The sequence below is a fragment of the Arvicanthis niloticus genome, chromosome 21, assembly GCF_011762505.2.
Source record: "Arvicanthis niloticus isolate mArvNil1 chromosome 21, mArvNil1.pat.X, whole genome shotgun sequence".
In the NCBI taxonomy this organism is placed as follows: domain Eukaryota; kingdom Metazoa; phylum Chordata; class Mammalia; order Rodentia; family Muridae; genus Arvicanthis; species Arvicanthis niloticus.
In genome coordinates this window covers 11,068,877-11,085,374 of record NC_047678.1, presented here as the reverse complement: position 1 = coordinate 11,085,374, position 16,498 = coordinate 11,068,877, and the positions used below count along the sequence as shown (strand labels likewise).

Below are 16,498 nucleotides of genomic sequence, written 5' to 3'. Positions count from 1 at the left end.
TTAGAGCAGAAAATAACTAATTAGAATTTCATGGTCATAAGTTGTTTTTGTTTTTGCTTACAGTGCTGGGGACTGAATCTGGGGCTTCTGACATACAAAGTAAGTGCTTTGCCATCGAGGTATATGCCAGCCTTTGGGATGTTTCCACGAGCTGGACAGAATGGATCTGACAATTTTTCACACCTTTACTCAGAATGAGCCAGGAATGCCATCCAAGGTCAAGAACTGAGGAATAGGATGGCAGAGGAAAGAGCATCCAGGAAGGAAAGGCTTGGGTGGAAAGGATGAAATGCTTGACAAAGGGTATGTAAATGATCATCCAGGCCAATGCTAAGCAGGAGCAGGGCAGAGAATAGGCAGCTGGCTTTGTCTGGCAAGAACAGCTGCATTCCCAGGAGAGTGCCCTGCACTGAATCTGTCTCTTTGCTCCCTCCCCTGCCTGGTCTACAGGATGTCTCTTTGATGTATTCAGTTCCCTTAGTTATAAAAGGGAGGGAGGGATGAGGATTAGTTTTTCCTATTCGGATCTGGCCCTCAAACTCCAGAATGTAGCTGAGAAACCATGCCTAGGATGGTCATGCATCACAAGACCAGGAGTACTGATGAGTCCTAGATGGACACAGTCACAGGTCACAGTGTGTGCGGTCACAGAACATGGCAGTGTGAACATTGACTCTGATGGATGCTCAGTGTGCGCCCTGTGAGGCAGGGCAGGCTGCATACACTGCCCACTAACTGCTCTTGGTTTAGACGCTCATGGCAGAGAACAGAATAGCCATGATCCCCCCCATACCTCTCCACTCCATGAGAACGGTGATACTGAGGAAATATAGCCAAGAAATACAGCCTGTGCATTCTAGGAAGAGTCTCGTGGGACAGGAAGTGAAGCCCAGTCTAGGGGATCCCTGGAAAGGGTGCCATCATCCGACAGCACAGGGAGGGAGGAGTAAGACATTGAACTGGAACAGGCTCCTTATGACCCAGGCTAATCCTTGACAAGCCATATTGACTCGGAAGACTTGGGGCTTTTGCAGGGTTTTGTTCAACCTCCGACTTCAGTTTATGATAGGCTGTTCCCGTGTGGCCAGCTGTCTCTAAAGTTCCCAGCTTCTATTTTTTCATAGAGTTACTAACAATAAAGATCTCTCCCATGGCTCTAACCCTGATCTGGGCATCAAGTGTGCTACTGAGGAAGAGGCCCCGTCTCACTGAGATGTAAAGGGGTGGTCCTACAGACTCTAGCTCAGTTGTAACTGGGCGCTGGAGTGCCTACAGGGAAAGGACAGAAGACAGCACACTACAAAGCTTTCCTGGTTTGGATACGTATCTAAGTGGGAAGATTTATGGAGCTGATGAGTGCTCGTGGGTAAGATCACAACCTGCTACGGGCTTAAGGAAGATAACAGGAGACAGGCAATAAAGGGAAAATGAAGGGGCTACAGAATGCGAATCTAGAGGGCTGCAGATGGGGCAGGCTCCGCGATGATGCTGGGTCCTGCAAGGCTATCTCAGCTGAAAGAACACAGATGCCGCTGTCACATTCTAGATAGCTTTAGAGGCTTACTGGCGGTGCTTGTCTATTCTCCTGCAGACATGTGAACCAGGGTTGGGGCACCCTCCAAGTTCACCAAGGAAGTGCTGAAGTGCCTTGTAGTGTGCTCTGTAAAGGAAACTTGTCCTTATGGGCTACCCCTCACTACCCTTGTGGACAGAACCTTGTTGCCTAAGAGAATCCGTCTTAATGCTTTTTCAGAATCATGCTCCATGTGAATAGAGATCAAATTTAGATTTAAGATTACCAGTTATCTAGTAGATTACAGTTATCCAGATGCCTGGTGAAATTGGTAATTTAGAAGGGAAAATCTTAGCTACTCTTCAAATCTTGGCTGGGAGTCTTATGAAGTTATTGTTTTTGTCCCAAACCAAGATGGTACCAATGATTGCTGCTTTATGGCTCCCACTGTGGGATCTTAATTGCCCAAGTAGAAACTGAAGTTTCACAGGTCCACTGCCACATCTGTGGGCTGGATATCTGGTCTTAACTGACACTGTTTTCCTGGAAATCTGATCCCTCAGCTCAGTCCTTTGTTCACACCTAATGATCCTGGCTTCCCTGTTCCCAACCCCAGCCCAGGTCCATCTGGTAGCAGTGTCTACTTTCTGTCCATACCTGCTTAGAAACTTTGAGCCATGTCTTTTTGAGTCGGAAGATTGCGCTGCGGTTGATGGAGGAGGTGACCTGCAGCACAGCATTGTAGTTGTGGAGGCAGCGGCATATGTCAGCCACAGCAATCCACTTCTCAATGGCACTTGCCCTTGAGTTGATGTTGTCATTTCGGATAATTTCTGAAGCAATGAAGTTACTGACCTTTAAGCCAATGCAATAAGATAGGAAAAAAGTATGAGGAATAAGTATTGTAAAGATAATAACTCATTATTTACAGACAATTTCTTGTTAAAAAAAAATCCCCAAACAATGAACTGGAAAACTATCAGAACAAATGCTTAATATAAAAAAGGAGACATTGCCCTATAAATTAGTGATGCTCAATTAAAAAACACAATGAAACTGAGGATGGTAGCAATCCCAGTATTTAAGACATATAGGCAGGAGGATTCTAAGTTTGAGGCCACCCTGAGCTACATAGTAAGACCTTACCTCAATAAAATAAAATAAAAACGAATGAGCAAAAAATATAATGACAAAAATTTTTGACACCCAAATAACAAGAGATTTACGAATTACCTTGGAATTTAAGTTAATGAGAACCAAGTAGGATGTTTCATGGGAGAAAAAGGTAATTGAAGGATGAAAAATGCTTGAATAAGTACCATTCTTTCACAACTAACCTATGAGTTCAATGTAAAACAGTTAAACATCCAGTGAAAATTGCTTTGGAACTTGATAGAGTAACTCTTAAAGTTCATGTGGAAGAATAAACACTTATGACAAGCCTTGTTCTGAGGGAACTTCCCACCATGTTCCCTTCTGGGATAGGACATATACTTGGTCTCACATATGCAGTAGGGCTAGACTTCCTTGGAATCCTTCACCCTGCCAACAGTCACATTCATACTAACAAATTACGTGTGAGTTAGAACTGGCGTAGCTAAGCGGGTGGAAGCTGGGGCCCACACATCACAGAACTAGAATTGCAAGGAGCTGGGGAATCAGAAAACATCTGCTTCCCTGCCCGTTGCCTTGCATCTATAATATTCTATTAAAGCAGAAAGTACATGAAGTATAATAATAATGATAATAATAACATATGAAAGCACTGCAATGAAACAAATGCATGTATTTTTATGCAAATAAAAATTAATAAAGTCTTTCAAAAGGTAAAAAAAAAAAAATAAAGACTTGTTATTGAAAAAACCAAAGATGTTGGGGGACAACTACACACAAACAAGTAGAGCCAGGAAACCTCCTCTAAATCAGTTGCTATGACATAGATGCCAAGAAGGGAGGTTGAATTTTCATTTTTTTTTTTTTTTTTTTTTTGGTTTTTCGAGACAGGGTTTCTCTGTGTAGCCCTGGCTGTCCTGGAACTCACTCTGTAGACCAGGCTGGCCTCGAACTCAGAAATCTGCCTGCCTCTGCCTCCCAAGTGCTGGGATTAAAGGCGTGCGCCACCACCGCCCGGCGAATTTTCATTTTTTTACATTTTAAAAAATTTATTTCTGTGTGTATGTGTGCACGCAGGAAGGTGGGTTGGCATATTCCACAGTGCATGTGAGAACAACTGGAGGTACTTGGTTCCCTCCTTCTACCCTGTGGGTTCCAGTATGGAAGTTGGGTTATCAGCTTTGGCAGCTGGTTTTCCCACTGATACATCTTGTTAAAGTAATTAAAATATCTTTCCACGTAGAAAACACTGGAATAAAAACCTTTTAAAAAGAACTAAAATACAAAGAAAAACATTTGTTTTTTTTTTTTTTTAAAAAAGAACAAGTCAGTGAGATCTTCCACAGGAGAGAGAAACAAAAAGAATACTTGTTAATTTATTCTACAAAGTCACCACTGTGTTTATTCTAGCACCAGAGACAGGCTACACAAGAAAGAAAAATCAGGTATCCAGTTATTTATATGCTATGGCTGTGTTAAGCTTGTGCCCGAGGCACAGGACCTTTGAAGATTAGAAAATATATGTAATTCTCATTACCATATCAATGGATTATAGGAAGGGGGGGATCAGATGATCATCTCAGCAGCTGGAGAACAAACTTTGAATAAAAGTCAATTTATGAGTTGGTGAGATGAGTCAACAGTTAAAAGCACTTGCTCTTGCAGAGGACCTGGGTTCGGTTCCTAGCTCCCACGATATGTTGCTCACAACCTGTAACGACAGTTCTAGAAGATCCGATGCCTTCTCTGGCCTCTGTCAGCGCTTTCATAAATGAGGCGCACATAAATATTCTCAGGCACACACACATACACATTAAAAATAAATAAGAAAAATTAAAAAGTCAACATTCATGGTAAAAATTATTGCCCTTCAAGGAATAGAAAGGCATTTTTTTTTTCTAATTTTATCTCTTCTTACATGGGGTAAGAGTAAAAACTTTTCCTGTAAAAGCAAGAACAGGGCCCACAATCTCCACCTGCATTTCACGTTGTCCTGGGGACAACTGGGGCAACCAGGGCACCAGGGTGTAAGTGTGGAGGGTGCGTGGCTCCTTCTGTTTTGCACCCTGGATGCATGTCTGTCTCATCCAAGTCTGGTCCTTGTGCTGGAGATCCTAGCAAGCACCAATCAATAGGACAAAGACTTTATAGCGGCAAAGGGATAATAGAAGATTGGCCCATGTCAGAGATTAATGTACTCCCTAGCACAAAGGCACACATTCTATCTCTGAGCAGTGTGGCGGTGTGAACAGAGATGCCAAGTGCCAGTCACAAGGGCAGCCTCCAGAGGACTGTGCGAGTTCAAAGGGGGAAACATTTCTATGTCACACGGGCAGTACCATTTAATTTTTTTCAGCTTCAGTTTCTTCCTCTATAGACTCAGTATCATGGGTTAAAAAAGATGGGAAGTCTTTCCCATAGTGCCTACTCTACAGTTATCAGTGAATACGCATCCTGTTCCTGGTCCGTACTTACTCCATCCTGGGGGTACAGAGTTCCAAGGCCAGGCTGCACCTTTCTCCCTGGCACTGCAATACTGGGCCTTCCTCATTTCTTCCCGGCTGACCAGGGCACTCCCGGGTGATGTTTGCTAGGGTTGATATACGATGTTGTCTGTGGCCAGGACAAGTGACATCATGTGCTCCCACCTCTGACCATAGAAGGCTCTTTACTTGTGTTGATTAAACTAGAGAATGAAGATGCTGTATGCAAATGTTCTCAGGGCCAGTGCGAGGCTAAGAGAAGAGGAGTCCCATGGATGCAGAGATTGGAGTACCATGTGGGAAATTGCTGGGAGAGATTTTTTTCAGTGCTGGAGACCCCGCCCAGGGCCTTGTATGTACTAGTTAAGCCCTCCAGCATTGAGCTACATCACCACCCCTTCGTTTTTCTTTTGAGATAAGATATTGTTATGTAGCCTTGGTTGGCATTGAACTTGTTACCCTCCTGCCTCAGCATCCTGAATGTTGGAATTATAGGTATCTGCACAGGAGTATTTTTTTTCCTGTATCATATAGTCATCATCCATTGTGCAACAATGGAACACACATGTGGGGCTACATGCCAATCACCAGACCCTTCCAGACCTCTGCAGTTCAGGATCTTGAATGTGAGAGGAACCCCCATCTCCTAGGGATGATGTAAACTTTAAATGAGATTGCTATACATACAGAACACGGTGCTAGGCAGTTATGTCAAATCTAAGAGGCTACTTTTATTAAAGAACTTTGCAAGTGCCCCTAGTAACCACAAGCCTTCCCCAGAAGACTCTGAAGCCTGTTTAGCCCTGTTCTCTGGGAAGAGATCCTGAGAACATTGTATGTTCGTGTGTGTGTGTGTGTGTGTGTGTGTGTGTGTGTGTATCTGTCTGTCTGTCTATGTGTGTTGCACCAGTCAGCTCAAGCCCTTTTTGTCACTCACACAGGGTTACCTTCTTGCTTTTGTATTTTGTCCCCTCTTAACCGCTTTCCTTCAGAAAAGCCAATGGTGAAGAGAGTACTGGCAGGTGGGAACTGAGGGCCAGATGCACGGCTCTCCCAACTCTGTCCAGTGGTGGTCTCAAGCCCCTGGCTTAAACCCAGCCTTGTTCTCAGCTTCTCTGGGGCCTCTAGTCTCTTCACTGCCAACCTGTGGAGCCATCTTACATACCACACAAGGAAATGTGGTGGCTAGCACATCACACCATCCTGTCTAGGGTACATGAAACTCCTAGACAACATTTTGGAAAGTCAGAAGGGTTTGGGTAATGCTCATATCAGAGAGAAGTTGTCGGCCATTTCAGTCTCATTTTGCTTATTTCTAAGGCTGAGATGAGCTAAGAAAAATAAGAAACACAGCAAGAATGCTTTGGGTCTTTTCTGTCCAACCTGTTCTCCTTTCCATCCTTTCTTCCCCTGGTCTGCTGTGACCCTACTCCAAGAAGGAGTTGTGGTGACTACAGGCCTGAAGAGGCTTCTCAGAAGCCACTGTTGGCTGATGGCTCGAGATGACTACCCCAGTTGATCTTTACACAACCCTTCATCTGTTTAATAGGTGAAGAAACCGAGACTGAAGCAAATCGAGTAGGCCTGGGCTACACAGCTGAGTGTGAGGCTGCCCTCCACTTGGCCCTCTGGTGGCCTTACCGATGAAAAGCCTGGCAGGAAGGCACTGAGACTCGCATGCGTACTCACATGGTTGAAGTGTCTGGTGGTTTTCATGATGAAAGGTGCCCTTTCATACTTCTCGGCCTTCATCCAGCCCTGGCCAAAGAATTCCCTGTAGGGAGGAAAGGGGAACCCAGAGTAGATGAAATTAGCTCTGCCGTACTCATTCAGTGTTGGGTTTTTGAAGTGATCATTTCTAGGGGAGCAGCCTTCTGCAGAGGCCTAGAGAGGAAGGAAGCTCAAGCCCAGATCTGTGATGCCCTGTTTCAGTGGGGGTGTCTTCAGACAAGCGCTTTGCATCTTAGGTTCTTTCCTCATCTGTGAAATGGGGAGGCCATCAAGAGACTGGAAGGAGATGGGTTAAGAGATGGCCGAGCACAGCAGATTTCCCTGTGGATCTTGTTTCTACATTTTAGTAGTGAAGCAAGTTGGCCCTGGCTACACAGCTGAGGGTGGGAGCCAGAATATCTGGTCTTCAGAATAAGGTGATACATTGCCACAAAAGGGGTTTGATGGTAGAGTATGTGCCTAGCGTGTTTAAGATCTTCAGGCCAACCCTGTCATCAGGTTAGGCTATACTCATGTCTGTGAGGCTATACTCACGCCTCTGGAAGGCAAACTAAATGCACGGAAGCCCCGATGATCTGTGGCCTCAGACATGGTGATAACAATGTCGAGAATTTGTTACATAGTAATTATTGGAAATCCAGAGAAATGCCTTGTTTGGGAGGAAGTTTAGTTTGTCTTTAAAAATAAAAATGAAAACAGAAAGCCATCTTAACTTGGAATGCACTGCTAAGGACATGAACAGTGTTCACAAATGCACGCCAGTTGTTAGATGAAGAGAGAGACATCAAATTTGCAATTACAGGGAAAACCAGGGTGACTAAAGACAGGGCAGGGCAGACAGCAGTAGGCCTGAAGCTTCATCAAAGTCCAAGGCCACTCCCAAATTTGTTTCTAGGGCTTGTACACACACACACACACACACACACACACACACACACACACACAGAGAGAGAGAGAGAGAGAGAGAGAGAGAGAGAGAGAGAGAGAGAGAGAGAGAGAGAGAGAGAGAAACATGCATACACACATACACATACACACTTATGCCTGTGTGCAAATAAACATGGACTCTTTCTGCACCCCCAGAAAGAAGATTCTGAATTAGAGATACTTCCAGAAAAGTGTGTGTACGGGGAGAGAGGGATGTGCTTACATCTGAATAGGCAAAGAAGGAACAAGAGAGGAATGTTCTTTCCAAGTTTTGGAGAGTTCACACAGCTAGAGTCAGAGATGTGCTGAGGGGCGGGGAGGAGGAGGGGGAGGAGGCCACAGCCATACCCACTTACTCATAAGGAATACTCTTCAAGATAAGGTGATCCAGCAGGGTCAGCTGCTCTGCTATCTCCAGGGCTGAGTGGTTTTCGAAGGGCTCAGTCGTCAAACCCTCCGTCTGAGGGAGCAAGGTCAGAGTCAGGCTTCGGGTACTTTTCTGAGAGGAATCTCCTCTGGGTTCTGGTGGGTGACTAGGCTATCAATGAGGAAGCTGGGCCCCACTGCTTGTTGCACCGTGTGTGTGTGTGTGTGTGTGTGTGTGTGTGTGTGTGTGTGTGTCCTGTGCTCCCAGAGTACTCTCCCTGGAGGAGGAGGTGGTCACCTACCCTGTAGGGAACCACCATTACACACGTAGGAAAGAGGTCAAAGACTGCCCAAGCCTCTCAGATGAGTAGGCTGGCTGTGATGGAAGCTTGGGTATCTGACCCCAGCTGCGATGGACCACTTCCTCTGGGCTCTGCCTGGTCCCGGGCAGGTTCTACACAAATTTTCTTTGAAACTCATTTGCAGCTATGGGTCCCTGAGTATGAACTGAACTAGAGGCACTATTCCTGTCTTGTGAGCAGAAGACAGATGCCTGGCCCAGTCCTCAGCTACTGTGTCCCTGACTTAGGAGGTTCACTCATGGATACTATCTGTCACCTGAGCCTCCTTGACCTGGGAACACCCTTAGGGAAACATTAGTCATGGACAGGGGCACGCATGGCAGGAGTTAGATGAGGGGTGGATACAGGGAGACTGATGTGCTCAGTATAGGAGGCTTTAGGGCTGCTGGATTTGGGAGTTGGGAGTGGGGAGGGGAGGAAACTACGCTGCTCTTGGAGGAGCCTGTGTTTACTGAGGGGTGAGTCAGACTAAAGGTTTCAGTGCCTTGGGGCCAGCTGGGTCATACAAGAGTTGAGGGGAGGACTATCAGGTAGAATATAGGCTTAGAGCTGGGCCTGCCAGCCATACTAGATTTCTGCTTCCTTACATTCACTCTACCTCATCCAGAAGTTCCAGCAGCTGGCCAAGTGCCCAAGTGGCCCATCTGCATGGATCAAAGGGAAGTGGGGTCCACCCACACCTAGAGGACATGCTATTTCTTGAGGCTGAGTATTCTGCTGCTTATCTCTCCCCCACCCCCACCCCCCCTTTTTCTGCAATCACTGAGGTTTGTGCTGCCAGGCTTGCAGCAGACGCTCGGGGCAGGCAGACCTGCAAGCATAGTCCTGGCTTAGGAGCCTTCACGGAGGAATCTGGGAGGTCATGCTGGGGTGTGGCCCAGTGGCCTGGTGGTCCAGTGGCTCAGGTGCTGCATAGGGGTAGCCTTGTCCTCACTTTTGATATTATCCAGGGACAAAGTGGCTTTGGAAGTAGAGTCAGAGTGACAACTTCTGTAACCTTCCAGAAGGCTTGTAAGAAATAATGTAGCAAGCTAATTTTCTCCTGCCCACTGAGACCGCTGGCCTCCATTAAGCTGGACCCTGCCACTCAAAGGCTTAGGGGATCTGTCAAGGATTGGGGTGGGCCGAGATAGGGCTCAATGACCTTTTGTTCTAGAAGAACCCCAGAACATTTACAAAGGAAAAGGGCCCCTGTACTCAGGAAGTGTAAACGTTCCAGCCAGGCCCCTGTTGGCAAACAGCAGCACAGGGTATTCTCAATGTTGGGAGAGTGGTGAGGAAGGCCATTTCAGTATCCTGAACCCAGAGGATCAGTCTGAAGCAAGTGGCATTTGGATGCCTTAGTGGGGGCGGGTGGACAGATGGGGGTGCTGCATGAGTTCCAGGGAGCACCAGCCATACAGGGTGTGGGTAGGGTACTGTACTTTCATAGATGGTGGGTGAGGAGAGGTGAGAGGAGCTCGTGTCCAGAGCTCTAAGTCATTACACTGGATACTGCTAATACACTAGTGGTCACTGGCCAGCCTGGAGCTGAGCTGGATTCACATTGAGTCTAACTCTGGGGAGGTTAGAGTGAGTCTGTCTTGAGCACCTCTCACCATCATAATTCAGTGGCCAGGAGCTTTGGATTGGTTCACAAAGGCATCCCGAGTGTTCTAGCCAAGTGGTGGAAGCACTTGAGGCCCTCATTCCCTTATGGCATACAGAATGCCACCCCTAGCTCACGCTCTCTCATGGAGAACACAGCTCTCTCCTGAGGTCCTGTCATTTCAGGGCAGGTTGAGTGAACACACTGTGCACAATTCCTCAGGATGAGGCGCTGTGGTCTAGGGGTTGAGTTTTTCTCTGGGGTCAGCTTCACCTGAGTGTGAACAGCTCTCCTGCCTACCACTTCCTACTCATACCTCTGAGTGGGTGATTTAGGTCTCTGTGCCTCAGTTGCCTCATTTGTAAAACAGGGGAATGATGCAAACTTGCAACATCACCAGCAAGTGGATCTGGAGTCTTTCGGGATGTAATGCTCTCTAGCATACAGGCATCCATCAGAGGACCCTCATTTAGAAGTATGAAAGAGAGGGGGAGGGGCAAGGGAGATGAGGATGAGTGATGGATGAAGAAAAATGCCAGTGTTACTAGTTAGATATTGGTCCTCAATAAAGGAGCAATTTCCTAGGCCCTGGTGCTTGTCTAGAACCTTTGCCAATGTAATGAATTTACAATGAGGCCATCAGGGTGGGTCAACATTACTGATGTTCTTGTAAGATGAGAAATATGGACGCAGTGGACAGAGACAGGTACACAGAAGGACGACAACACAAGGACACAAGAGGAAATGGCTCCAGGACTGTTCTGGGTGGTTTTGTGTGTCAGCTTGACATTGTTCGAGTCATCAGAGAAGAAGGTGCCTCAGTTGAGAAAATGCCTCCATGAGATCCAGCTGTAAGGCATTGTCTCAATTATTGATCAGTGGGGGAGGGACCAGCTCATGGTGGTGCCATCCCTGGGCTGGTGTTTTAGGTTCTATAAGAAAGCAGGTTGAGCAAGTCAGGGGAAGCAAGCCGGTAAGCAGCACCTCCTGGCCCATGGCTCATACATCAGCTTCTTCCTCAAGGATCCTGCTTCAAAGTTCCTGTCCTGACTCCCTTTAATAATGAGCAGAAATATGGAACTGTAAGCCAAATAAACCCTTTTCTCCCCAACTTTCTTTTTTCATCACAGCAATAGAAACCTTAAGACAAGGATTGTAGTGGGTTTAGTCTAAATGCTGCTTGTATTCTGTTAATTTGAGTCCCCCAAATTGCACAAGAACCCACACATCTGCATGTAAGACACTGAGGGCCCCTGCTCCCAGTTGATTTTGATTGGTAAATAAATTTGCTGACAGCCAATGGCTGGACAGGGCAGATAGAGGCAAGACTTTCAGAATTCCTAGGCTAGGGAAGGAGAGGAAGGAGGAAAGGGGAAGATCCACCATACCAGGAGTACGTGGAGGAGAGGGGAGATGCCATGTTTGAGAAGGTGCAGGTGTATGCAGAGAGCATAGCTGCCATGTAGAAGCTGGGGAAGAGTGGCCCTCAGAGGGTTGCCTGACTGGGTCCAGTACACCAAAGATGGAATATAGATTTTAGTAAGTAATGACTTGGGAATATTGGAAGGAGGCGGATTAGCCATGTGGAAATTAGGAAGTACACCAGTCATTGAGCTGTTTAAGGCATATGAAAATAGAAAGGCTTGTGTGTGTGTGTCTTTCAACTGGGGACCCAGAACATTGGGGCGGGTAGTGAGGAATGTGCCACTGTCACCAGGATCTATTTGAGTATTTAATTGGATACTGCTACAGATGGCACCTAACATGAAGCTAGAACTCATTCTTAAAAATTAATTGGAAATTTCTGAATGGAAAAAATGTGCTGTGCCTTTAAGATTAGGAGGTGAAGAGAGGCAGGCTGTTCAGAGAGTGAGGCTGCATGCCTCCTGCAATCAAATAAAAAGAAAAAAAAATGGAAATTTAAGAAGTCAATGCTATCATAAGGAACTGGGCTCTTTGAATGTGGGCTCCATGGGAATTCTGGGGTTGCTTAGCTTGGCATAGGGCACATAGCTAGCCTGAGATTAGGCTTATGCAGTAAATAGAAGAGAATTTAATTAAAGTTAAATAGGAAAGGATATTATTTCAACTCATTTAAAGAGAAAGGTAATATAATTTTATATATCCACAGAGATAGTAATCTCCTTAGAAGGGAAGAATGAATGAAAATTGCTTCATTGTTTTCAAGTATGCATGTATGAATAAATAAATGTAGGCCTTTGATCTAAATGTAGGATTAAGGGCTGGGGATAAGGAGAAGACTATCTCAACAGATAATAGAAACTTAGGCCTTTGATCTCTTGTAGGAACAAAGGCAGGAGATGGGGAAGGAGCCCTGTCTCTTCTTTTTCTTTTTTCTTTTTGGTTTTTCGAGACAGGATTTCTCTGTGTAGCCCTGGCTGTCCTGGAACTCACTCTGTAGACCAGGCTGGTCTCGAACTCAGAAATCCACCTGCCTTTGCCTCCCAAGTGCTGGGATTAAAGGCGTGCGCCACCACTGCCCGGTTTGGGAGCCCTGTCTCAACAGATAAAAATAATTGCTTAAGGTTGCTTCCATTGCTTTGAATTGTTTTAATTTTCAAAATGCAGGAGGTTATAAGTTTGGTGGTCAGGATATCTTCAGTGAGAGAGGTCAAAATAGAGCAGGCCTAAAGAAAAAGGAGGCTGCTCATTTGAATCAATGTATACTTTTGATGATTTCGGGTTGCTGGACCAAGGCATGCTGTGTTGGGAGAGAGGCTCTCTGTACGGACTCCTTCCAAAGTGATGTAGATCAGATATGATACAGGAAGACCCCCTGAAGATCTTGGCTACAGACAGAAAAGAAACATTCAAGAAGCCCAAACAGGACATGTGACACGATATGCTGATCCTTCCATGTGGAAACAGCCCTGAAACTGGCTTAGACATAAAAATATCTCTGGCCAAATCTTCAGCTAAAATTAGCCAATAAGTCTTGTTGATTACGGAATCCTTAAGATTCATCATGCCATCCTTCACATGGCATGAATGAAGATTCATTACAATTGGTTATTGATCAAATTAACTCATAAAGAAGTTGATTATCTTTCACCTGCTCAAAGAAGAAGCAAAAACTTATCCTTAATCAATCTGTGCACCTTGCGCAATTCATACAAATATCTCTATAGTACTAAAAATTTGGTTATGAGACTCGTATATTGCACAATGAAACAGTAAGATGCAGCTATGACAAGATTCATCCCCAGGGACACTGAAATGGCCTGCTGTTCCAGCTCCTTGTCTTCTAAAGCTGTTTCCAGAGACTTGCTCACACACAACTGCTTCAGGAATAGCTGCTGATTCCTGATGACCTTGATTTATCCAGCCTTTCAGATGGATCCAGTCAGAAGTTCAGTCAAACCCTGAACTTTCTAAGCATACAAAGACTGGATAAAAAAGTGTTAAAGCTAGCTTAAGTCTAATCATTTTTTTTTCAATTTTCCTACTTCTCCCCACCCCTTAAAAATCATCACCCCAATTCAGAAGGAAGAAGCAGTGGAGAGTCATCATCTTGATTCCTTAGGTTTGGGTGTCTGGTTATGGTTATTTTATAAATTATAGATAGGTTGTCATTTTGAAGGACAATTTGGAAATGGTTGTAATTTTGGATAGGGAGGAAACTAGAGGCTTAGACTTGGGAATTTCTGTCTTTCCTTTCCTCTTCTCTATCCTTTCTTTCTTAGGTGAAAGTAAGGTGTTGAAAAGAAAAAGGGGAACAGAGTGACATATAAGAAATTAGATATATGGGATGGATTGCTAAATTTATTCTTATATAAAACATTTTATAGCCATAGTCTTACATTGGTAGAAATCTTTACATTTTAATGCAGAATTGAAGTTATATTTTCTTACATGGATACAGAATTTATATATTGATACAGGTTTAAGATTGTTATTGGTATAAATTTTTGTATATTGGTACAGAATTTAAAATTAATTTTGTTACTCTTAGATAGGCCTTGTACCTATGCAACTCATTTAAGAATACAAGGCTTAGACCCAGTCCTTCTAATAGCTGCTATTACAAACTGTTTAGGATGATTAAGTAATGCAAGTTAAGGTCAGATAGTAAACATATGGTAATATTAAATTCTGATTTAATTATAATAATATGTTTTCAATAGTATTCAAATAGTAAATAACTAAGAGTAGTCAAGGGTTAACAGTTTAGATATACTATGGATAGATAGTCTTCAAAAGAACCAGAGATTCACAGAATATGGCATTTAAAATAATTTTATTATTAATAGGTCTTTTGATTAGGAGACATGTTTGCTCCTGACAATACCCTCTTCACACTTTAAAGAAGCTAGTGAACATCATAACCTCCTTATAGAGTTGCTCCAATTGTGGCAATGTAGCCACTGGGCAAGAATTGCCCCAATTAATCTTCAGACAAAAAATACTGTCCAGGAAAGGACACACGATTCAGGATAGTCGAGAGCTAAGCTCTGCCACGACAGGGTAAACTAGTCTCTCATAGTTCCTGCTTCACTTAATGTCTATCAGATGGTTCTGGGCCATAAGGCTGAAGACAGATGCTCCAACATTATGAGGAATATAGGGAACAGTTCATGCAGTCAGCAGTCTCTACAAATTGTTTAAGTTTTAGAAGCTATGTATTCATGCTTCATATATATTCAGGTGATATCAAATTCATTCTCAGATCTCTGATGGTGTTGAAGACTAGTTATAGTCTCATAATCACACTTAAGTTGTTTAGTATTAAGGCAGATGATCTATATCTGACGGGATGGTTTTTAGATGGTAATACAAGTTAGAAATCAAAACAATTCATGTATAGAATTGTAAACTCTTTAAGTTAGGACAGATGATAGAATAATTTTTCTAAATTGTCAAATATGATAGACTGGATGTTATAAGTTGTATGTCATACCTTACAATTTACATAATTGTTATAATTACAAATTGTTATATATATATATATATACAAATTGTTATATATATATATATATATATATATATATATATATATATATACTTAATTGTGTTCAATTTATATCTGAGAGAAAAGAGCCTTTTTAACTGGACAAAAAGGGGTGAAATGGTGAAATGTAGTGGGTTTGGTCTAATGCATGTATTATGTTAATTTGGGTCCCCAAAATTGCATGAGGATCTGCACATCTGCACGTAAGATACTGAGAGATCCCTGCCCCCAGTTGGTTTTGATTGTTAAATAAAGTTGCCAGCAGCCAATGGCTGGGCAGGGCAGACGGAGGCAGGATTTTAGGATTCCCAGGCTAGGGAAGGAGAAGATGGAGGAAAGGAGAAGGAGATCCACCATGCCAGGAGAAGGTGGAGGAAAGGGGAGATGCCACACATGAGAAGGTGCAGGACAGAGAGCATAGCTGCCATATAGAAGCCATGAAAGAGTCGTCCTCAGAGGGCTGCCTGACTGGGTTCTGAGCACCAAAGATGGAATAAAGATTTTAGTAAGTAGTGACTTGGTAATACCAGAGGGAGGTGGATAAGCCATGTGGCAGTTAGGAAGTGGTCCAGCCATTGAGCTGTTTATATAAAGGCTGTGTATATGTGTCTTTCATTTAAGAACCCAGAACATTGGGGCAGGTAGTGAGGAATGTGCCATCACTGCCAGGATCTATTTGAGTATTTAATTTAAACTGCTACAAAGAACCATGGAGACATGAACTGTATTGATTCAGCCAGGAGCTGAGGGTAAACAGGGTTATCAGCAGCTGGCAGAGGAAAGCAAGGGTCCTTCTGTAGAGTTCTTGAGAGAGCATAGGCTTGCATATATCTTTGCTTTAAACTTCCAGAATCCAGGATAGGGAGGAGGAACACCTTGCCTAGTTTGTGCTACTTAGTCACAAAGCCACAGGAAATAGAGGCAATAGAGATGATTGTGCTAGGTCAGGGGGTCATGAAGTAATGAGGTTGAGGAGGATGTTACCTTGGTGATCAAATGAGATTGTCATCCTGCTTACCATCAGTATGATCTCTCTCAGCTTTCTATGGCTTTCAGTTGCTTCGTCCACGGACAGAGACCTAGGGAGAGGAAATCATGTGAGTCCCAGTATACCTCTCTGGTAGATCTCCCCTACCTGGCCTGTCTTCTACCCCACCCCAACCCGCCCACCATCCTTGCTTACTGCCTTTACCCAGAAGCACTATCTCTCTCTGCTACCCCTGTCTCTCTTTGCATTACTGACTTATTCCTGATCCTTCTGTCTGGGAAAAGGCCCTCCCTTAGCCTCCGAGCTTCCTACACTCTGTTGTGTATATATGTGCCAGGACATAGAGACATAGGCAGGGAACCCTGAGGCAGGCACTTCTGTGTGCACATGGAATGATAGGATACACATGGTGAAGTAGTGTCAGACTTGGAGTACCAGAGTGGACAGGAAATACTTCT

The 16,498-nt window shown here is 44.2% G+C and overlaps 1 protein-coding gene across 1 annotated transcript in view; it reads right to left on the bottom strand.

Moving 5' to 3' along the window:
• Window positions 1–16,498, bottom strand: part of Rasgrf1 (Ras protein specific guanine nucleotide releasing factor 1) — a 110,242-nt gene that overhangs the window by 11,803 nt on the left and 81,941 nt on the right. The window contains exons 20-23 of the mRNA XM_034483968.1: window positions 16,071–16,131; window positions 8,124–8,227; window positions 6,799–6,883; window positions 2,171–2,368 (exon numbers count right to left, since the gene is read on the bottom strand). Coding sequence (XP_034339859.1) covers window positions 2,171–2,368; window positions 6,799–6,883; window positions 8,124–8,227; window positions 16,071–16,131 — 448 coding nt within the window. The remainder of the gene's footprint in view (window positions 1–2,170; window positions 2,369–6,798; window positions 6,884–8,123; window positions 8,228–16,070; window positions 16,132–16,498) is intronic.